Source organism: Oncorhynchus kisutch, linkage group LG6 (genome assembly GCF_002021735.2).
Source record: "Oncorhynchus kisutch isolate 150728-3 linkage group LG6, Okis_V2, whole genome shotgun sequence".
Lineage (NCBI taxonomy): Eukaryota > Metazoa > Chordata > Actinopteri > Salmoniformes > Salmonidae > Oncorhynchus > Oncorhynchus kisutch.
The window spans coordinates 12521681-12546481 of NC_034179.2; the positions used below are offsets into that span (position 1 = coordinate 12521681).

General features: G+C 41.1%; 2 protein-coding genes across 6 annotated transcripts in view; one reads left to right on the plus strand and one right to left on the minus strand.

Moving 5' to 3' along the window:
* Positions 1-11332, plus strand: part of LOC109893628 (endoplasmic reticulum metallopeptidase 1) — a 43986-nt gene extending 32654 nt beyond the window's left edge. The window contains exons 13-16 of the mRNA XM_031826210.1: positions 311-513; positions 2147-2262; positions 5457-5620; positions 7392-11332. Of these exons, the coding sequence (XP_031682070.1) occupies positions 311-513; positions 2147-2262; positions 5457-5620; positions 7392-7568 (660 nt within the window). The 3' untranslated portion in view covers positions 7569-11332. The remainder of the gene's footprint in view (positions 1-310; positions 514-2146; positions 2263-5456; positions 5621-7391) is intronic.
* LOC109892333 (RAB6A-GEF complex partner protein 1) overlaps positions 10099-24801 on the minus strand; it is a 99662-nt gene continuing 84959 nt past the window's right edge. For 4 of the 5 annotated variants that reach the window (XM_031826207.1, XM_031826206.1, XM_031826208.1 and 1 more), the window contains 3 exons: positions 21671-21848; positions 16108-16296; positions 10099-15521 (listed from right to left, as the gene is read on the minus strand). In XM_031826207.1, coding sequence (XP_031682067.1) covers positions 15230-15521; positions 16108-16296; positions 21671-21848 — 659 coding nt within the window. In that variant the 3' untranslated portion in view covers positions 10099-15229. The remainder of the gene's footprint in view (positions 15522-16107; positions 16297-21670; positions 21849-24801) is intronic. The other variant, XR_004210184.1, reaches the window with a different exon arrangement.

Below are 24801 nucleotides of genomic sequence, written 5' to 3' on the forward strand. Positions count from 1 at the left end.
ACACACACCTGACAACATTGAATAAACGATGATCTGATGCATTGGGCTTAGTGTGTGTATCTCAATGAATTAAATACAGACCGTATATTACAATGACAACCTGGCAATGTTGACCATCTTTCTGCCTGCTCCACCAAGCACATTTTTATTTATCCAGGACTTAAGAACAAACACACTCTTATTTCAAATGAACAACTGTGTGTCAATGTTGACTGAGTCTTTCTGTCTGCTCCTGCTAAACATGTGTTCAGGTGTTCTACCATGAGTTGCTGAATATCTTTTCACCTTTTCTCTCTTGTCTTCCTGTCAGCACACCACTCGTACCTTTCATGGTCTGGATGGCCAGGTGAAGAGCAAAGACTCAGGTCTGTGGATCAACAGCTTTGACTACACTGGCATGCAGCACATCACGCCTATCATACCAGAGATCAACGACACTATCAGGACCAGCTGTCAGGAGGACAGGCCTTTCTGTGGCTACCCCTGGTTCCTACCTGTCAAGTTCCTTGTCAAGTGAGTCATACCCATAGAACTAGGAATTAGAATATGTAGTATACAGTGTATTCGGGAAGTATTCAGACCCCTTTACATTTTCCACATTTTGTTACGTTACAACCTTATTCTAAACTACCCTAAAATACCCCATAATGACAAAATAAACAACTGAAATATCACATTTACACATTTAAGTATTCAGACCCTTTACTCAGTACTTTGTTGTAGCACCTTTGGCAGCGATTACAGCCTTGAGTCTTCTTGGGTATGACACTACAAGCTTGGCACACCTGTATTTGGGGAGTTTCTTCCATTCTTCTCTGCAGATCCTCTCAAGCTCTGTCAGGTTGGACGGGGAGCGTTGCTGCACAGCTATTTTCAGGTCTCTCCAGAGATGTTTGAGCGGGTTCAAGTCCAGGCTCTGGCTGGGCCACTCAAGGACATTCAGAGACTTGTCCCGAAGACACTACTGCGTTGTCTTGGCTGTGTGCTTAGGGTCGTTGTCCTGTTGAAAGGTGAACCTTCACCCCAGTCTGAGGCTCTGGAGCAGGTTTTCATCAAGGATCTCTTTGTACTTTGCTCCGTTCATCTTTCCCTCAATCCTGACTAGTCTCCTAGTCCCTGCCACTGAAAAACCTCCCCACAGCATGATGCTGCCACCACCATGCTTCACCGTAGGGATGGTGCCAGGTTTCCTCCAGACGTGAAGCTTGGTATTCAGGCCAAAGATTTCAATCTTGGTTTCATCAGACCAGAGAATCATGTTTCTCATGGTCAGAGTCCTTTAGGTGACTTTTGGCAAACTCCAAGCATGTGCCTTTTACTGAAGAGTGGCTTCCGTCTGACCACTCTACCGTAAAGGCCTGATTGGTGGAGTGTTGCAGAGATTGTTGTCCTTCTGGAGCTCTGTCAAAGTGACCATCAGGTTTTTGGTCACCTCCCTGACCAAGGCCTTTCTCCCCCGATTGCTCAGTTTGGCCGGGCGGTCAGCTCTTGGAGGTTCTAAACTTCTTCAATTTAAAGAATGATGGGGACCTTCAATGATGCGGACATTTTTTGGTAACCTTCCCAGATCTGTGCCTCGACACAATCCTGTCTCGGAGCTCTACAGACAGTTCCTTTGACCTCATGGCTTGGTTTTTGCTCTGACATGCACTGTCAACTGTGGCACCATTTATATAGAAAGGTGTGTGCCTTTCCAAATCATGTCCAATCAAGTTGTAGAAACATCTTAAGGATGATCAATAGAAATAAGATGCACCTGAGCTCAATTTCGAGTCTCATAGCAAATTATTTCTATATTTTATATTTTATAAATTTGGGGGGAAAAAAGCTATTTAATCCATTTTAGAATAAGGCTGTAACAAAATGTGGAAAAAGTCTAGGTGTCTGAATACACTGTATACTAATTTAATAGGATCTCTACAGTCACACATGGCGTAATTAAATAACAGTTATTATTATATTGTATCTCAAAGGGGTTAAAAATGTGTTGTCTATGGCAACAAAATGCTGACGTATTTGGTTGTGTTTCATAAAGGAAAAACTATTTTACTGTGTCATGCACATACCATATATTTATTAAACATGTCTGGCAGGTATCGACTGGTTTAGCATAATAACGGCATTGTGTCAATCTCCTTGTTTTCAGGAAGAACTGGTACCTCCCAGCTCCTGAAGTCTTTCCCAGGTCACCCATTGAGTTTCAGGTCCTTTCTAAAGAACAGACAAAATGGGGCACAGTGAAGATTACATTTGAAGTCAAAGGTGAGATTATACAGTGCCTTGCGAAAGTATTCGGCCCCCTTGAACTTTGCGACCTTTTGCCACATTTCAGGCTTCAAACATAAAGATATAAAACTGTATTTTTTTGTGAAAAATCAACAACAAGTGGGACACAATCATGAAGTGGAACGACATTTATTGGATTTTTCAAACTTTTTTAACAAATCAAAAACGGAAAAATTGGGCGTGCAAAATTATTCAGCCCCCTTAAGTTAAAACTTTGTAGCGCCACCTTTTGCTGCGATTACAGCTGTAAGTTGCTTGGGGTATGTCTCTATCAGTTTTGCACATCGAGAGACTGAATTTTTTTCCCATTCCTCCTTGCAAAACAGCTCGAGCTCAGTGAGGTTGGATGGAGAGCATTTGAACAGCAGTTTTCAGTTCTTTCCACAGATTCTCGATTGGATTCAGGTCTGGACTTTGACTTGGCCATTCTAACACCTGGATATGTTTATTTTTGAACCATTCCATTGTAGATTTTGCTTTATGTTTTGGATCATTGTCTTGTTGGAAGACAAATCTCTGTCCCAGTCTCAGGTCTTTTGCAGACTCCATCAGGTTTTCTTCCAGAATGGTCCTGTATTTGGCTCCATCCATCTTCCCATCAATTTTAACCATCTTCCCTGTCCCTGCTGAAGAAAAGCAGGCCCAAACCATGATGCTGCCACCACCATGTTTGACAGTGGGGATGGTGTGTTCAGGGTGATGAGCTGTGTTGCTTTTACGCCAAACATAACGTTTTGCATTGTTGCCAAAAAGTTCAATTTTGGTTTCATCTGACCAGAGCACCTTCTTCCACATGTTTGGTGTGTCTCCCAGGTGGCTTGTGGCAAACTTTAAACAACACTTTTTTATGGATATCTTTAAGAAATGGCTTTCTTCTTGCCACTCTTCCATAAAGGCCAGATTTGTGCAATATACGACTGATTGTTGTCCTATGGACAGAGTCTCCCACCTCAGCTGTAGATCTCTGCAGTTCATCCAGAGTGATCATGGGCCTCTTGGCTGCATCTCTGATCAGTCTTCTCCTTGTATGAGCTGAAAGTTTAGAGGGACGGCCAGGTCTTGGTAGATTTGCAGTGGTCTGATACTCCTTCCATTTCAATATTATCGCTTGCACAGTGCTCCTTGGGATGTTTAAAGCTTGGGAAATCTTTTTGTATCCAAATCCGGCTTTAAACTTCTTCACAACAGTATCTCGGACCTGCCTGGTGTGTTCCTTGTTCTTCATGATGCTCTCTGCGCTTTTAACAGACCTCTGAGACTATCACAGTGCAGGTGCATTTATACGGAGACTTGATTACACACAGATGGATTGTATTTATCATCATTAGTCATTTAGGTCAACATTGGATCATTCAGAGATCCTCACTGAACTTCTGGAGAGAGTTTGCTGCACTGAAAGTAAAGGGGCTGAATAATTTTGCACGCCCAATTTTTCTGTTTTTGATTTGTTAAAAAAGTTTGAAATATCCAATAAATGTCGTTCCACTTCATGATTGTGTCCCACTTGTTGTTGATTCTTCACAAAAAAATACAGTTTTATATCTTTATGTTTGAAGCCTGAAATGTGGCAAAAGGTCGCAAAGTTCAAGGGGGCCGAATACTTTCGCAAGGCACTGTATGAACATTGAACACATGGTATTTAAAAAAAATTGAACCTTTATTTAACTAGGCAAGTAAGTTAAGAACAAATTCTTATTTTACAATGACGACCCTTCATCCTCTACCGCTACAGTGCCTTCAGAACGTATTCCCACCCGTTGACTTCTTACACATCTTGTTGTTTCAGCCTGAATTTAAATTGAGATGGCTTGTCACTGGCCTACACACAATTCCCCATAATGTCAATGTGGAATTATGTTTTTCTAAATGTTTACTGAATTATTAAAAATTAAAAGCTATGATGTCTTGAGTCAATAAGTATTCAACCCCTTTGTTTAAGGCAAGCCTAAATAAGCACAGGAGTAAAAAGGTGCTTAACAAGTCACATAATAAGTTGCACAGACTCTCTCTGTGCAATAATAGCATTTAACATGATTTTTAAATGAATACCCCATCTCTGTACACCAAACATACAATTACAGTATCTGTAAGGTCCCTCAGTCGAGCAGTGAATAAAAATATTAAAAAAAGAATAATGGGCAAATGTTGCACAATCCAGGTGTGTAAAGCTCTTAGACTTCCAAAGGTGATTCTAACATCTATTGACTCAGGGGGTTGACTACATATCTAATCTAATCAGGATTATAATAAATATATATATATATATATGTTTATATATATATATATATATGTTTATATATATATATATTTTTTTTAACAAATGTTAGAATTGTTGTTTTTTCACTGACAGTGTTTTGAGTAGATCGTTGACAGAAAAATGACAATTAGTAACACAACAAAATATGGAAAAAGTCACGGGGTGTGAATACTTTCTGAAGGCACTGTAGGGTCCATTACTCCAATCCTCCATCACTACCTGCTGTAGGGTCCATTACTCTAATCCTCTATCACTACCTGCTGTAGGATCCAATCCTCTATCACTACCTGCTGTAGGATCCATTACTCCAATCCTCTATCACTACCTGCTGTAGGGTCCATTACTCCAATCCTCTATCACTACCTGCTGTAGGATCCAATCCTCTATCACTACCTGCTGTAGGGTCCATTACTCCAATCCTCTATCACTACCTGCTGTAGGATCCAATCCTCTATCACTACCTGCTGTAGGGTCCATTACTCCAATCCTCTATCACTACCTGCTGTAGGATCCAATCCTCTATCACTACCTGCTGTAGGGTCTGTTACTCCAATCCTCTATCACTACCTGCTGTAGGATCCAATCCTCTATCACTACCTGCTGTAGGATCCAATCCTCTATCACTACCTGCTGTAGGATCCAATCCTCTATCACTACCTGCTGTAGGATCCAATCCTCTATCACTACCTGCTGTAGGATCCAATCCTCTATCACTACCTGCTGTAGGATCCATTACTCCAATTATCTATCACTACCTGCTGTAGGATCCATTACTCCAATTATCTATCACTACCTGCTGTAGGGTCCGTTACTCCAATCCTTGTCCCTCTCTCCAAATGTTGTGTGAGAAAAGGCATTGTCTAGGAACCATAGTTTGTGACATGCATTGTGTGTGACTATGTCCGTCCCCCAGGTCCCAGCCACATGTCCCTCTACCTGAGACCCCACCAAGGGGCCTCTCTGTCCAGCTGGTCGTTTGGGGATGGTGTTCCCCAGTACCACCTGGCTGGAGAGTACTTTATATTCTACTCCCACGGCCTGGATGCCCCCGCCTGGAACTTCTGGTTCGAAATACAGGTACAGAATATTATAGATTTAGGATTCCAAATAGGCAAAGCTGGTTGGGATAATGTCATGCCATCAGTTTTACCTGCTGGGTTAGCACCTTAATTAACACATTCCTTTTTTCATTGCAAGCTTGGATTTAATGCACAGTGTACTTTCAAAAGCTTCAGAAGAATTTGTGCACGAGCCTTTGGAGGAATGCTTGTCTTTGTGGACAGTGTGTTTGTGTACAGTGTACTAGGGGTTTGCCGAGTACTCGGACAAAACAAGTATCGTAATAGATATGGAGAATTTTCAGAATACGATTAGTATCTTTTTGTAATTATCCATGATTGGCAAAAGTATTTTTCAGCTGCCAGAACACATCTCTTTCACTCTGAACAACTATTGGCTAGTTCTTTTGTCTGTAAAGAAACAGGCGGGGTATCGGTTGAACCTGCTGCAATGATTGGATTAGAACAAGCCGCTATCATCTCCCCAGACAGATTGCGGCCCTGTTTCACTCAGTCACTTGTCTCAGGGCACAAGTCTCCCTTTCTCCAAACATCGTGTATGAATCAGAATCCGTAGCTATTGATTGTTGTTTAATCTAGTTATATCCTGGTCGACTTTGCTGAGGCCATTATGGTTTTTTTAGTCTGTCGACTTGGCGTTGTTTAGTAGGACTACTTGGTCTGTAATGATTCCATTGCTTTACGACGTCTGTTATGTCGTGATCCAAGCCTATGCTTGCTGTTATTTCTTCTCACCCCAGGCATATTTCCCGAGTGACAACAAATGTTGTGGCATTATTTTCTAGAATTCTACACATATTGCCACGGAGCTGAGAGGAAATGTGCAGTTTTAAAGCTAATTTCCTGCAATTTTACACATTTTGCCATGGCTTATGCTATCTGAGTGACTCAAACATAACACAATCAATGGGGACTCCGTCTGTATTCGATAGAATGTTGCTACCCCAAAATTACCTTTTTCAAACAACTTTCTTGTTGACTGCATGTTTTAGTCAAATACAAAATTCAATTGAAGAAAAGTACATATCTAAAGAGGACTTTTCAACATTGCCTGATTCTCGCTAATAATATTGTAAAGCAACCCTCATGCCCCATCTCATGACGGTGCTATCCACGTGTGTGCTAGCCTCTAGCTAGCTAGCCAAGACTAACTACACAAACAGATTGTACAGCTACAAGTAGTGCTTACCTCTGTGAGGAAATGTTTTCCACACACATAGCTACGTGTACTTGGACACCGGGTCCCCACAATTCCCTGACTCTCCCACGCCGAATAGCCTGAAGCCACAGGGCTCTGCCCACAGGCTCTACTTCCCTATGTGGGAGCAGAGAAAACTAGAGTTTTGGGATTTTTGACCTGGTTTGAAGTACATTGCAGTTTTTAGATTTCTGTATGATTTAAAAATCAACGAAGAAGTTGGCTCTTTTTCAGGGGAATCAATTGGAAAGACTGATTGGTGGGCGTGGTCTAGGGGATCTTATGACGTGAATATCGACTGGGAGTATGCATGACATTTTTTTATTTCAGATTCTCCCTGGCTGTCTAGTTTTTATTTTGGCGGTTGTTAGTTCTCAAAGATGATCTTATTTAAAAAATATGTTGGTCAATTATATTTTCTACTTACTTGGTGTTAGTCTTTGGTTTACACTGAAAATGAAATAAATCATTTGTTGGAGTGGCGGCAACGATTTGGGAATATAGGGGAAACACTGTCCATATATGATTGTGTGTTTTAATATGTATATATATATATATTTCTCCTCTCCAGCCTCCCAGAGAAGAGGATCCGTCAGGCCCAGAGGGAATGATCTCAGTAGCCATCTCATCTCATTACTTCTTTGGAGAGGACCAGAGGACTGTTCAGCTAGAGGACATGCTGAAGAGGTTCCCTAAATGGGCCTTCCCCTCTTCCTGGGTCTCCACCTATCACATGTACCGATACTGACACCTAGGCCTATCAGATGTACACACACTGGGAGGCACCTACCACATTTACCCATACTTGAAATACTGGGCCCGTTGTTGGGCCTGCTTCCACACACACATTTGAGAGACCCGACCATCACTGTGTCAATAGCTAACAGGAGGGACATTAAAGCAACATTATTTATAAACAGTAACAGTAGGACTAGGGAACGGTCCTTATAAACAGTAACAGTAGGACTAGGGAACGGTCCTTATAAACAGTAACAGTAGGACTAGGGAACGGTCCTTATAAACAGTAACAGTAGGACTAGGGAACGGTCCTTATAAATAGTCACAGGACTAGGGAACGGTCCTTATAAATAGTCACAGTAGAACTAGAGAACGGTCCTTATAAACAGTAACAGTAGGACTTGGGAACGGTCCTTATAAACAGTCACAGGACTAGGGAACGGTCCTTATAAATAGTCACAGTAGGACTAGGGAACGGTCCTTATAAACAGTAACAGTAGGACTTGGGAACGGTCCTTATAAACAGTAACAGTAGGACTTGGGAACGGTCCTTATAAACAGTAACAGTAGGACTTGGGAACGGTCCTTATAAACAGTAACAGTAGGACTTGGGAACGGTCCTTATAAACAGTCACAGGACTAGGGAACGGTCCTTATAAATAGTCACAGTAGGACTAGGGAACGGTCCTTATAAACAGTAACAGTAGGACTTGGGAACGGTCCTTATAAACAGTAACAGTAGGACTTGGGAACGGTCCTTATAAACAGTAACAGTAGGACTTGGGAACGGTCAACCAGTGTTCAGTAGAGTTCCTTTATTGTGGGGATGAGGGTAAATAGGTCGTTTAAAAAATAAAAACTATTTTTCTTCTCGCTCTCTGACAAACTGTTTTGCATGTATGGCCTTGCATGTTCCATCTCTGTCAACAAGCACGAGGTCTTCAGCGTCACTCACTATTTCAGTTAAAAGGCTACAGTGTTTTTTCCTTACAAAATGAACCGTTTCATGTTTTTACATTTTAAATAAGAAACAAACAAAAAAAGGTGAACAGGATTTAATTGTTCCAGTAGTGTGATTTACTTACGGTGAGCTCGCTAATGTGCAAGGATATTTTGACTTGTTTTAACGAGTGATGGCAATGTCGAAAATAGAAATGCAATTAACTCATCACTGAATTAATAAATAATTTAGCTGGGTATTGCGATTTTAAACGTATTTTCTGTCCATCAAGAAACACACTGGTTTAGATAGTTTGGTTCTCTTCAACTCAGTCATAAACTAATGGTGCTTTTTACATTTTCCTCAAACTCTGAACCACAGTGCTCTAACCTCTAAACAACTGCAACAAGGCAGTTGTTTTAATGCTGTGGAGCTTTTTCAAAACACCTCACCAACTCCAATTAATTTTGTCCTACTGATGTCCCTCATCAATGGTACTTCCTGTTAACAGTTGAACAGTCAAATGGGTTTAAAAAAAAAATCCTATTTCACATGGTGTGTTTTTGCCCAACATGTGCAAGGTGTATATCAATATTTTAGTGGGATATTATAATACTAGTTGCTGATGTCATAAAACAGACGGACAACACCCTTTCTGGTGTTCTGATAAGTTTATTCCGATGGTTGAAGCCTGCGGTGAGTGGGTCAGACTCTTGCACATAGTTCCTGAATTGACCCCCAACCCGGTTTAGAACATCATGGTGTTTGATTGCAGGACAGCAGCTCCTGCGAACACAGGTTGCGCAGGGTCTGTGTTCATAAAGAGTCAGAGTGCTGCTACAGGATTAGTTTAGCCTTTTAGGTCATAACAAATAAAATTAAATGGATAGAGGGGGACCTGATCTGAGATCAGTACTCCTACTTTATGAATAAAGCCATGCTATTTTCTCTGTACCTGCATGGTAAAGTCTTCATAATTAATATAATTCGCAATATTTTGAAACGGAACGGTTGTTAAACGCGGCTAATAGTTTACTGTCGTCTCTCCTGCTTTCCACACCAACCCCCACCCCGTTACTCAAGCAGCACATTTTATTTGATTACAACAGTTCACCCAAGTGTTTATCGCAATTCCGTTTTTTTCCCCATATCGTGCAGCCCACTTCATGGTTCTCAGCGATGGCTCGATGTGTTACCTCTATGAAGTAGGTATTTGGGGTTTTGTGAAGACTGACCAGTACTTGAGGTTTGATAAGGATTGTTACTAGGCAACTGGAGTGTTGATTTGGGCAGTCTCTTGGACTACACTGCTGTGGCTAGTACCAGTTTGTGTTGAACAGTCGCCTTGTTTTGAATCCAGCGATGCGTCCTCTCTGAGCAGGTGAAAGGATGGAACCAAACTAATGTGCTTTCTAGGTTCTAGAATGCCACATGGTTGTAGGCTAGAGGGATCGGTTGGCGTCATGCATCTTAAAGACATAAGGGGTTCTTGCCACATGCACTTACCTGTAAAAAAAATAAAATGGTCTTAGCAGGATTGTACAGCAACATTTAGTAAATTATGTAGTTTTAAGGGTTTAAAAAAACGATTTGTCATATCCATCACTGTGGTGCACCTGTGGTGAAAAACACAACCAATTATACTCTTAAATTTGCATGATGAACACAAGGTGATGTTTTTCATGAGAGGAAAGGAGGAAACTAACGAGCACACGTCTAAAGACCTTTAGCTAGTGGCATCTTTAATGAAGTTTTGTTTATGCCTGAACTTGCACCCTATTGGCTGCTTTTGACCAGAGCCGTATAAAAGTAGTGCACTATACAGGGAATAGGCAGCCACCTTAATCAGAGGTATATCAACAGCTCAGGCCTGATGGATGGAACAAATATACAGGTGTAATTTAAACGTTTAATAAAATCAATTGATTTATTTATATCAAGTATGGTGGGATCTGTAATTTAGGTAAAGAAATATCCCCGTAGGTCCTGATTCTGTAATTACAAAATGATTGGTGACGAATGTTCAGGTTCACTACCCCAAACCTTCCCGTTGACTCAAGCGTACTGTACACTGCCTTCTTAAAAATATAACTTCATGTTTTGTATGGATTTCAACATAACTGTGTTGCTGCTTATGCTCTGAAATTGTAAAGTGATTTATGGTTTATGGTAATGACATTTGTCAGTACTGTCAAACTTTTCTTATGCAGTCATTTATCATAACATTTATGATTTCACAAACAAAGTAATGCAGGGAATCAATCCGATCGCACCTTGTCGGGAATGTTCACTCGTTCGTGGTAAACGCTGGCTACATACACGTTGCTTCAATAATGCATTTCCATTCAAATGGTGCATTGCTGCCAAAACGCGATCAGATTGAATCCTGGCATAAATCCCCACTCAATTCAAGCAAACATCATAAAACATTGTTACTGTAAATATGATACTGACATTTCTCGAGCCTCGTCCTTTTTCAATACCAATATTAAGGTGAAACATTTCATTGAAACCGTTTATGGGTCTCAAATTTTTATTTTGTAGAATGATTGTGAGAAAGGATCTACTTTTCTTAAATTCTTTAATATGCCTGAATAAAGGAAACAGTTACCTGCACTTCAGTTGGAAAAGTGGTAACTGAAATGCATCCACGTTTGAGTGATTGAGTGTTTGCTGGGACATGTTCGATGCAACTCACCTGCAGTATCTATGCCTATTTTAACTGCAGTGTACTCTTGGGTCACTGAATAAAGTGCAGTTTTGTATAACATGTAAATTATTTAAAAGCAATCATACTTTTGTAATTTTTTATTTTATTAATTTGTCAACTGGGAGGGTTACATCTAACCTTTTTAAAAATCAGTAATGTAATCCCAGGTGGGATTAACATGGTTGATTTGGGGAATTGTGTAACAGGGTATTTTGATTACAAAAATAAACTTGAAATGAACACTTGTGTCCAGTGATGTAATACATGTTGCTTTTAGTTGTCTTTAACAAAAATTAAATATCAATGGTAATGCAGGAAATACAAATAAAATGGCCTTGGTTTAAAAAAATAATTTATTGTTTATGTACAGGAAAAATTTGAAAACCAAAATGAGTATAAAAGGCAAATTGTAGAAGAAACAGTATCTATACTGTACACGGCATTGAAGATGTCCACCTATCGTGACCCAGGGAATGTTACTGCGTCAGATATGCTATTCTTTACAATATGAAGGAAAACAAAGACGTCCTTCATACAGATTTTGTATGAAAAGAGTACCGCTGTCATCGTGCTTTTCCTCAACGACAGACTTCTAGTCCTCAGATGGAAACATGTAACGTGTATAATCAGAATATCGATAAACTGTCTTAAGTACTAACTGAAAAATGTGTTTGAGCAGCAATGGCTCTATCTTTCATCAGAGGGGTTATACCTCTGCATATACAAGCACTCAAGTCACGTTGACCCAAGGCCTCAGAACATGTCTTTGGTTAGCCAACAACCTTATTACGTTAGGTAAACTTCACAGCTGGGGTTTGTTGTGGGCTTGACAGCAGACAGTAAGCTACTGTACTGGCAGCAGAGGACAGATGGTATAGAAGCACATCGATGCTGTGTAGTTAACTTGCGTCCCAGTTCTGTTTGTGCCGTCTTGCCAACATGACAATGACAGAAATGGAGTTGGAACAGTCTGTCGGCACGAACCAGTCTGGGACTCAGGCTAGTGTACAGTCACGGCCAAAACGTTCTCGTAAAAACAACGCTGCATAAGAATAGAATCAGAATAGAGGCAAATACAAACTACAAGCACAGTGAGCTGAAGCAAAATGTTTAAAAATACAAACTACAAGCACAGTGAGCGGAGGCAAAATGTTTAAAACTAAAAGCACTGAGCTGCAGCAAAATAATGTTTAAAATACAAATATTTTGGTTGGTATGAGTGACAGTAAAACATGTGGAACTGAATGTAAATACACATTTAAAAAAAAGCTGAAACAAAGCAATGTTTCAGAATTGCACAGTTTAACAGTGATGTACTGTAAGTAAGTAGAGACCATTCATGTACTGAACCTAGCTAATATAGAATACACACAGTAAAGAAAACCGCTGTGTTCACAGAGCACTAACAATTGTCTGGAGAAACAGCTGATCTAGGACCAGTATTTCCATTTAGAGCTCAATGAATACACAGGGCCCTGTTCCTAGATCAGCGTTCGTACTCAGTTGCTTTGTGGATAGGAGCCAGAGTTTTGCCGGCTGTTAAAGATTACATCTGCAGTAGGGTGGCGCCACTGGCCGCCCCACCACCGTTGTTGCTGAGGAGCGTCGTGCAGCATGGTGAAAACAAGGCAGTACATATTAAGCTCGTCTGTCACGTGTGCAATGATGTCAGAGGGGGAAAAATTAGTAACCGTTGTTGTAAAATCACAAATGGATGTGGCTGTTTCACCATTGATTCCCGTTTGAAGGTTGAGAGCTCTGTGCTGGTCAGGTGGCGGGATATTGACCTGGGCCTGAGAGCTCTGTGCTGGTCAGGTGGCGGGATATTGACCTGGGCCTGAGAGCTCTGTGCTGGTCAGGTGGCGGGATATTGACCTGGTCCTGAGAGCTCTGTGCTGGTCAGGTGGCGGGATATTGACCTGGGCGCTGGGCCTGAGAGAGCTCTATGCTGGTCAGGTGGCGGGATATTGACCTGGGCCTGAGAGAGCTCTATGCTGGTCAGGTGACAGGATATTGACCTGGGCCTGAGAGCTCTGTGCTGGTCAGGTGACAGGATATTGACCTGGGCGCAGGGCCTGAGAACGACTACAGTACAAGTTGAGGCAAAAGCAAAGAGTTCTTGTTTAGTTGCTTTGATATAGCCGAAATAAAACAATTTGAATGAATAATGAAGGCTAACATTTTCCCATTCGCAATAACACCACAACCAATAAATAATAATACTGACGATCATAAAAGATTCCATGTGAGGATACTGTACTTAGTCTTTACTGTTCCACATCATACACACAGGAGCTGCTTCTGAAAGCAGCGTCAGTGTTGGAGATGTTTTCAGTTTTACATGATCGAGATTTTGGTATGTTACTGCCATGTTACCATGGTGATAACAACCAAGCCCTTACAGACTTAAATTCTTATAGAAACAATGTCAGAATACATTAAATAGTATAGGACCTATTCAACTCCACAGCCATTGCTAAGTAGAGACCAACACAATCCTACCTTAAGAAAACGATACTGAAATGTGACAATGAATTAACACTAAAGTGTGCATCAGTTGGTCTTTTATCTATTTAAAAATGGGGCAAATAAAAATGATCCCTGGCATGACATCAACACAAAGTGAATTATGAATATAGTTTGTCTCAGTTTGGATCCTCCAGCATGACGGAAGCCAACTGAACAGTAATACATCAATTCTAGAGCCAATCCAAAAGCATGTGTGTAAAGACGCAGGTCAGGATGGCCATAATAATGTGGTTTGTCCTCAGAGAATGGTAGATTCTCCCTTCAGGAGTCAGTCATGGTTTGGTTGAGGCCTGGTCAGGCCCTCGTCAAGATCATTCACCTCCAATCCAGGTCATCACACACGTCTTCTCTCTCCACCAACAGAATTCTCACACTAGTCTTTAATATCTTAGTGAGGGGACTGACATCGTCTCATAAAGTAATGTTGTAGAATAATATTACATAATTGACCAAGGCATCAGTAAATGTCTTTAAATCCATGGTACAGTAGGAGGTAACACACACACACACTTCATTCAGTGCATCTCAGAACTTGTCCAGCACATAGTTGATTTCAGGGGCGATTGCAAAAAGTTATATCTGAACTCAGTTACACAAACTGTGACAAAAATATACAGTTATAGGTTGAACTTTCTGTAATGTGGAATGAGCCAATTAAGCTTAATATGTGACAGGTCTGACAGACAATAACCCGGATGCTTCTTGCCCAGCACATCATCATGGCAATCTGAAATGTTTATCTAGACACTATAGCCCAGACAGCATTTCTCTGATCTGAAAAGCATATTTTGGTAAAATGCTAACTTGCAACACAAACTGCCTGCTTTAGTCCCAGAATAAAGCCTGACTAGCCCAAACTCAGTTTGGTAAACTCTTGTCTGTGGGCAAATCTCTTTAATAAAAAATGTTTACGTGGAGCAAAATAAATAGGAGGTTAGAAGCACGTCATCGATCATATCTATATTTTTAGGTAAGATTTTTTTGTTGTTATGAATCGGCTGTGTCCTGACTAACGATGTCTGCAATGACTCAACTCCATAATCAACTGGACAATACTGACACTCTTAAAACACAAGAGCCCACTCATTCACTCACTCACTGACCCTGCTCCACCACCGGGATGGACAAGTATCCGGACTGGAGAGAATGTCCTCTTGCGTTTGAGGCTTCCAAATGTTACACACACAGTGTAGTAATACACACAATACCACGACACACAGTCTCACACACAATGGAAAATATCAGAGTCCACGTCAGTCAACAAACTGGTTCCAGACACACAGAGTTTAGTCTGAGACTTCCAGTGTCTCTCTTCCTCATCCCGTGTCCCATCACGCCCGCCCAGCAAGGTCAGAGGTCAGAAAAGGGCTGTATTCATCAGGGTTTACCGTAGCAAAAAAGTTTAAGTCAATATAGTCAGTCCCTCCCTGTTTCAGTCCATTTTCTTCCGTTTGGTGCCTAATGAACATGACTCAGGTCAGGACTGGGCATGTCAGGACAGAGTGCAGTCGTACACCCCCTCGTCCACCGCCTGTTCCTCCTGCTCCTCTGGAACTCCGCCGTCCTCTGTCCCTAACCCCCCAGGGGGCTCCAAAGGAAGGGCCAGACCCAGGAGAGCAGGCCCCCTACTGTCTTCCGCACTGGGGCCTCCGGGCTGGGGCTCAGCCAGCTTCGAGTTGGAAGACCCTGGCAGGAAGGCTTCAGGCTGGATCTGCTCTACAGAAGTCTCTATGAGCTTCTGTAGCTGGGGCCGGATCATGTTCAGGAAGGGCTTATAGCCCAGGCTACAGGGAGTGGAGAGAAGGGGGAGTCTGTATCAAGCTCACAACATTCATGAACTTCACTGTGCCCTTGCTACAGCTGCTATAGAATATGTAACATCCTTTACACTACAGTTGCACTAGTGTTCTGGATCAATACAAATCAGTTTTAATAATGCAGATATATTGTGGCTTCCATCAATGTAATTGTCTGTTTCCAATCCCCCCAAAATATATATTTTTGTAAACATATACACTATGTCCTTGTTTTTGAAAGAAAAGCTCATTTTTTTGTCCATTAAAATAACATCAAATTGATCAGAAATACAGTGTAGACATTGTTAATGTTGTAAATTACTATTGTAGCTGTGAAAGGTAGATTTTTAATGGAATATCTACATAGGTGTACAGAGGCCCATTATCAGCAACCATCACTCCTGTGTTCCAATGGCACGTTGTGTTAGCTAATCCAAGTTTATAATTTTAAAAGGATGATTGATCATTAGAAAACCCTTTCACAATTATGACATTGGGCCTATGTACGTGAGCGACAGACAGACAGAGCGAGTGACAGACCGAGCGAGCGACAAAGACTAACAGAGACACTGACCAGTCTGTGGAGGCCCATGCGTCGACCCCTAGCAGGCCGGAGCGGACACTCTGGACGGTCTCATGAGGAACCTCGGGGCTGTCCAGGAAGTTGACCACCTGCTTGATGACTGTGGCCTCTCTCAGGATCAGACCAATCACAACACACCACTCCAGACAGCCAGCCTCCATGAACACATGCAGGAGGTACCTGAGGACAGAGAGAGATCAGCTATAAAAAAGGCATGGTCTATAAGGGACTGGTTTCCCAGACACAGAGTAAGCTTAGCCCAACACTAAGAAGCATATGGTCAATGGAGATTCTCCATTTAGTTCATCTGAGTCCAGGGAAACATACCTAAGGATACACAAGCTAAGGCTGACAAAAATCACACAAGATATATACGCAAACCTACATATGAAACCAACACACAGACACAAACAAATATGTCACCGCAGCCATACGTCTAGCTAGGTTGGGTTGGGAAGTGGGGTAGAGGAGTATTAGTAGCAGTAGTAGAAAAAAGTACTCGATTGTCATACTTGAGTAAAAGTAAAGATACCTTTCATAGAAAAATGACTCAAGTAAAAAAAAAAATGCCCAGTAAAATACTGCTTGAGGAGAAGTGTGAAAGTATTTCGTTTTAAACTTAACTATCAACAGTAATTGTAATTGCTAAAATATATTTAAGTATCAAAAGTAAAAAGTTTAAATAATTTCAAATTCCTTAAATTAAGCAAACCAGACGGCACCAATTTTTTAAACAAATTTAATTTACAGATAGCCAGGGGCACACGTCAACACTCAGACATTATTTACAAACGAAGCATTTGTGTTTAGTGAGCACCAGATTCAGAAGCAGTAGGGATGACCAGGGATGTTCATTGATAAGTGTGTGAATTTGATCATTCAAGCATTCAAAACATAATGGGTAGTTTTGGGTATCAGGGAAAATATATGGAGTAAAAAAGTACATCATTGTCTTTAGGAATGTAGTGAAGTTAAAGTTGTGTACATGGCCCGTTTGCATAAAACATCTTAAGTAAATGTTCCCCTCATATTTTCCCTTAAAATGTTCTTAACTTTAAATAAGTTGCACAAAACATTTTAAGGCAAATTTCTCCCTTAAATGAAATGAAAAAGTTAAGGGTGCCCCTGAGGTCCCTTAAAACTTCTCAGCATTTGGAATTTTGGATGAAAAGATAAGATATGCATATTATTAGTAGATTTGGATAGAAAACACTCTGAAGTTTCTAAAACTGTTTGATTCATGTCTGTGAGTATAACAGAACTTATGTAGCAGGCGAAACCCCGAGGACAAACCTTTCAGGACAAACACAGATCATCCCGTCTTCAATTTGATCAATTATTTACTTTAAAAAATACCTAAAGTTGTATTACAAAACTAGTTTGAAATGTTTGGCAAAGTTTACAGGTAACTTTTGAGATATTTTGTAGTCACGTTGCGCAAGTTGGAACCAGTGTTTTTCTGGATCAAACTCGCCAAATAAACGGACATTTGGATATATATGGACGGAATTAATCGAACAAAAGGACCATTTGTGATGTTTATGGGACATATTGGAGCCTGCAGGGTTGAAATATGTTCTCTCTTTTGTTTATGGAGGTGCTATCCTCAGATAATAGCATTGTTTGCTTTCGCCAAAAAGCTTTTTTGAAATCTAACATGTTGGCTGGATTCACAACACATGAAGCTTTAATTTGGTATCTTACATGTGTGATTTCATGAAAGTTAGATATTTATAGAAATTTATTTGAATTTGGCGCTCTGCATTTTCTCTGGCTTTTGGCCAAGTGGGATGCTTACCGTCCCACATATCCCAGAGAGGTTTTAAGTGCGTCATTCAGTATGGATAGAGGTATCCCCTTTCATTCCGTATGGATAGAGGTATCCCCTTTCATTCAGTATGGATAGAGGTATCCCCCTTTCATTCAGTATGGATAGAGGTATCACCCTTTCATTCAGTATGGATAGAGGTATCCCCTTTCATTCAGTATGGATAGAGGTATCCCCTTTCATTCAGTACGGATAGAGGTATCCCCTTTCATTCAGTATGGATAGAGGTATCCCCTGTCATTCAGTATGGATAGAGGTATCACCCTTTCTTTCAGTATGGATAGAGGTATCACCCTTTCATTCAGTATGGATAGAGGTATCCCCTGTCATTCAGTATGGATAGAGGTATCACCCTTTCTTTCAGTATGGATAGAGGTATCCCCCTTTCTTTCAGTATGGATAGAGGTATCCCTTTCATTCAGTATGGATAGAGGTATCCCCTTTCATTCAGTATGGATAGAGGTATCACCCTTTCTTTCAGTATGGATAGAGGTATCACCCTTTCATTCAGTATGGATAGAGGTATCACCCTTTCATTCAGTATGGATAGAGGTATCACCCTTTCATTCAGTATGGATAGAGGTATCACCCTTTCATTCAGTATGGATAGAGGTATCACCCTTTCTTTCAGTATGGATAGAGGTATCACCCTTTCATTCAGTATGGATAGAGGTATCACCCTTTCATTCAGTATGGATAGAGGTATCCCCTTTCATTCAGTATGGATAGAGGTATCCCCTTTCATTCAGTATGGATAGAGGTATCACCCTTTCATTCAGTATGGATAGAGGTATCACCCTTTCATTCAGTATGGATAGAGGTATCACCCTTTCATTCAGTATGGATAGAGGTATCACCCTTTCATTCAGTATGGATAGAGGTATCACCCTTTCATTCAGTATGGATAGAGGTATCACCCTTTCATTCAGTATGGATAGAGGTATCACCCTTTCATTCAGTATGGATAGAGGTATCACCCTTTCTTTCAGTATGGATAGAGGTATCACCCTTTCATTCAGTATGGATAGAGGTATCACCCTTTCATTCAGTATGGATAGAGGTATCACCCTTTCTTTCAGTATGGATAGAGGTATCACCCTTTCATTCAGTATGGATAGAGGTATCCCCTTTCATTCAGTATGGATAGAGGTATCCCCTGTCATTCAGTATGGATAGAGGTATCCCCTTTCATTCAGTATGGATAGAGGTATCCCCTGTCATTCAGTATGGATAGAGGTATCACCCTTTCATTCAGTATGGATAGAGGTATCCCCTTTCATTCAGTATGGATAGAGGTATCCCCTTTCATTCAGTATGGATAGAGGTATCCCCTGTCATTCAGTATGGATAGAGGTATCCCCTTTCTTTCAGTATGGATAGAGGTATCCCCTGTCATTCAGTATGGATAGAGGTATCCCCTTTCATTCAGTATGGATAGAGGTATCACCCTTTCATTCAGTATGGATAGAGGTATCACCCTTTCATTCAGTATGGATAGAGGTATCCCCTGTCATTCAGTATGGATAGAGGTATCCCCTTTCATTCAGTATGGATAGAGGTATCCCCTTTCATTCAGTATGGATAGAGGTATCCCCTTTCATTCAGTATGGATAGAGGTATCCCCTTTCATTCAGTATGGATAGAGGTATCACCCTTTCATTCAGTATGGATAGAGGTATCACCCTTTCATTCAGTATGGATAGAGGTATCCCCTGTCATTCAGTATGGATAGAGGTATCCCCTTTCATTCAGTATGGATAGAGGTATCCCCTTTCATTCAGTATGGATAGAGGTATCCCCTGTCATTCAGTATGGATAGAGGTATCCCCTTTCATTCAGTATGGATAGAGGTATCCCCTTTCATTCAGTATGGATAGAGGTATCACCCTTTCATTCAGTATGGATAGAGGTATCACCCTTTCATTCAGTATGGATAGAGGTATCCCCTTTCATTCAGTATGGATAGAGGTATCCCCTGTCATTCAGTATGGATAGAGGTATCCCCTTTCATTCAGTATGGATAGAGGTATCCCCTTTCATTCAGTACGGATAGAGGTATCCCCTGTCATTCAGTATGGATAGAGGTATCCCCTTTCATTCAGTATGGATAGAGGTATCCCCTTTCATTCAGTATGGATAGAGGTATCCCCTTTCATTCAGTACGGATAGAGGTATCCCCTGTCATTCAGTATGGATAGAGGTATCCCCTTTCATTCAGTATGGATAGAGGTATCCCCTTTCATTCAGTACGGATAGAGGTATCCCCTGTCATTCAGTATGGATAGAGGTATCCCTTTTCATTCAGTATGGATAGAGGTATCACCCTTTCATTCAGTATGGATAGAGGTATCCCCTGTCATTCAGTATGGATAGAGGTATCCCCTTTCATTCAGTATGGATAGAGGTATCCCCTGTCATTCAGTATGGATAGAGGTATCACCCTTTCATTCAGTATGGATAGAGGTATCCCCTGTCATTCAGTATGGATAGAGGTATCACCCTTTCATTCAGTATGGATAGAGGTATCCCCTTTCATTCAGTATGGATAGAGGTATCCCCTTTCATTCAGTATGGATAGAGGTATCCCCTTTCATTCAGTATGGATAGAGGTATCCCCTTTCATTCAGTATGGATAGAGGTATCACCCTTTCATTCAGTATGGATAGAGGTATCCCCTGTCATTCAGTATGGATAGAGGTATCCCCTTTCATTCAGTATGGATAGAGGTATCCCCTGTCATTCAGTATGGATAGAGGTATCCCCTTTCATTCAGTATGGATAGAGGTATCCCCTGTCATTCAGTATGGATAGAGGTATCCCCTTTCATTCAGTATGGATAGAGGTATCACCCTTTCATTCAGTATGGATAGAGGTATCCCCTGTCATTCAGTATGGATAGAGGTATCCCCTTTCATTCAGTATGGATAGAGGTATCCCCTGTCATTCAGTATGGATAGAGGTATCCCCTTTCATTCAGTATGGATAGAGGTATCCCCTTTCATTCAGTATGGATAGAGGTATCCCCTTTCATTCAGTATGGATAGAGGTATCACCCTGTCATTCAGTATGGATAGAGGTATCACCCTGTCATTCAGTATGGATAGAGGTATCCCCTGTCATTCAGTATGGATAGAGGTATCACCCTTTCATTCAGTATGGATAGAGGTATCCCCTGTCATTCAGTATGGATAGAGGTATCACCCTGTCATTCAGTATGGATAGAGGTATCCCCTGTCATTCAGTATGGATATCAATATAAATAATATTTGTGGAGGTGAATGTTGCTTTCCTCTGTCCTGGTTTCAAAGGGGAAACATCCACCAGCTAGCTACGTAGCTAATGGAAGGTGCACAATCCATGGCTACAAAGCTACTGTAGCTAGTTGGCTAACTCTGTCAGTTAGCTGGATGTGCTAGAAAGTAATAGAAACAAGTTGAGAAAATGAAAAAGGTGTTTTATCTTCTGAATCAAATTGTTTCTACAGTCTTGAATGTAGAAGTTCTATTATGTGATCTCCCAGAATAAATACTCTCTTTGATAAGAGATGTTCAGGTCGTCTCCGTGGTAACTGGAGACTTTCTGCTGTACATGCCTTCAAGCTACCATAAAACTCTTGAATTATTCCCTTAGCAAGGGAATAATTCAAAGGTAAACCCTCTCTGTCGCTCTGATTGGGCTGTCAAATAGAAGTAGAAATCCTGTCTATGAGTGGCAGGACAGGCTTACCGTAGCTGGACCTGGGACTTGTGTGGTCCCTTGTTAGCCAGCTCCATGGAGATGTGTTCCAGCTCAGAGTGGGTCAGACTGAGAGCAGAGAAGTTCTCATCCACCATGGTCCAGTCTCCATCCACCATACTGCTGGTCTCTGTCAGGTCTGTGGCAGAACCGATACTGCACTCCTCCGCTAGGGAGAAAAAGATGGAGGGAGAATGAGGAAGGGAGATAGTTGATGAGGAAGGGTAGAAAGCGAGAGAGATATGGACACTCCACAACACCGTTCAAATTGACACAAATGCAGAACAACGCCAAATTCATGAGAAATTGAATGGATTAGAAAAAGCTATAAAGGACAATCAAAATCAACTGGACTCCCCCATTACTGACCAGGAGCTCTATAAGAAACGTCATGCCCTCAAATATAAAAAAGCATGCAGACCTGATGGCACCCTAAATGAGATGCTCAAACTCACTAGTGTTACATTTGCATTGGCTGTATTAAAACGGTTTAATTTGATCCTGAGTGTAGGTTATTTCCCTCACTTCTGGACTCATAACCCCAATCTTTAAGAACAGAGACAAAGTTGACCCTAATAATTAGAGGCTTTTGTGTTAACAGTAACCTGGTGAAGGTTTTCTGTAGTATTATAAACGTAAGAGTTCTAAACTTCCTTAATAAGCACAATGTCTTGAGTAAAAGTCTAATTGGATTTATACCAAAACATCACCCAACTGATCATATTTACACCCTACACACCCTGATAGATAAACATGTCCACCAAAATAATACCAAAATATACACTTGCTTTATAGACTTCCAAAAAGCATTTGATTCTATTTGGTATACAGGACTGTTCTACAAAGTTATTGAAAGTGTTGTAGGGGGTAAAACATGACATAATTAAATAAATGTATACTGGCAATACGTGCAGCATTAAAATTGGGAAGAAAACAACAGAATTCTTAAACCAAAGGCTTCGCCAGGGTTGCAATCTCTGAGCCCTGCAGTCTTCAATATTTACATCAACAAATTGGCCACTATTCTAGAAAAATCCTCAGCCCCTGGTGTTAGTCTTCACAATTTAGAGGATAAATGCCTGCTCTTTGCAGATGACCTATGCCTGCTGTCACCCACAGCACATGGCTACAGCAGAGCCTGGACCTGCTGGAGTAGTACTGCCAGACCTGGGCCCTGGCAGTAAACCCCAAAAATACTAAAATAATGATTTTCCAGAGAAGATCCAGATCTCAGGGAATTAGACCAAAGTTGTCAATTGGTACAAAATATATTGAGTACTGCACACCACTACAATTACATAGGTTTAAAAATAAGCTCAACTGGACACCTTAATGAGGCAGTGAATGAACTGAGCGCCATTAAACAAATTCAAATACCGATTAAAATTTGGCTAAAACGAATTGAGTCATTGAACCAATTGCACTTCATGGCAGCGAGGTGTGGGGTCCACTTGCAAAACAAGATTTCACCAAATGGGACAAACACCCCATTGAAACCCTGCATGCAGACGTCTGTAAGATTCTCCTACATGTCCAGAGGAAAACTACAAACAATGCACACAGGGCAGAATTAGGCCAATGTCCACTAATAATACCTAAAAAAAAGAGCAATTAAGTTTTGGAAACATCTAAAATACAGTTACCTCCTCTCATATCATTACCAAGCCCTGCAATGCCAAGAGCTAAGCAAAGAAAAGTGTCCCCTCATCCAGCTGGTCCTGGGGCAGTGTTCACAAACCTGTTCTACTAACACACTGAAGCCTCAGTCCCCTCATCCAGCTGGTCCTGGGGCTGTGTTCACAAACCTGTTCTACTAACACACTGAAGCCTCAGTCCCCTCATCCAGCTGGTCCTGGGGCTGTGTTCACAAACCTGTTCTACTAACACACTGAAGCCTCAGTCCCCTCATCCAGCTGGTCCTGGGGCTGTGTTCACAAACCTGTTCTACTAACACACTGAAGCCTGGACCAGAACATCCAATCAATTAGAATAAAACTAATTACAACAGTCAAAACGAACGAACGAACGAGAGAGAGATACACAGACAGAGAGAGAGAGACAGAGAGAGAGATGCAGAATTCTGAAAAAATATCCTCAGTGTACAACGTAGAACACCAAATGATGCATGCAGAGCAGAATTAGGCCGATACCCACTAATTATCAAAATCCAGAAAAGAGCTGTTAAATTCTATAACCACCTAAAAGGAAGCAATTCCCAAACCTTCCACAACAAAGCCATCACCTACAGAGAGATGAACCTGGAGAAGAGTCCCCTAAGCAAGCTGGTCCTGGGGCTCTGTTCACAAACAAACACACCCTACAGAGCCCCAGAACAGCAGCACAATTAGACCCAACCAAATCATGAGAAAACAAAAAGATAATTACTTGACACATTGGAAAGAATTAACAAAAAAACAGAGCAAACTAGAATGCTATTTGGCCCTACACAGAGAGTAGACAGCAGCAGAATACCTGACCACTGTGACTGACCCAAAATTAAGGAAAGCTTTGACTATGTACAGACTCGGTGAGCATAGCCTTGCTATTGAGAAAGGGCACCGTAGGCAGACATGGCTCTCAAGAGAAGACAGGCTATGTACACACTGCCCACAAAATGAGGTGGAAACTGAGCTGCACTTCCTAACCTCCTGCCAAATGTATGACCATATTAGAGACACATATTTCCCTCAGATTACACAGATCCAAAGAATTTGAAAACAAACCCGATTTTGATAAACGCCCATATCTACTGGGTGAAATACCAGTGTGACGTCACAGCAGCAAGATGTGTGACCTGTTGCCACAAGGGCAGCCAGTGAAGAACAAACACCATTGTAAATACAACCCATATTTATGTTTATTTATTTTCCCTTTTGTACTTTAACCATTTGCACATCATTACAACACTGTATATATACATAATATGACATTTGTAATGTCTTTATTCTTTTGGAACTTGTTTTTTTCACTTTTGTATATTATCTACTTCACTTGCTTTGGCAATGTAAACTTATGTTTCCCATGCCAATAAAGCCCCTTGAATTAAGAGCGTGAGGGAGAGAGAGGTAGAGCGCGAGGGAGAGAGAGGTCGAACGAGGTAGAGCGCGAGCGAGGTAGAGAGA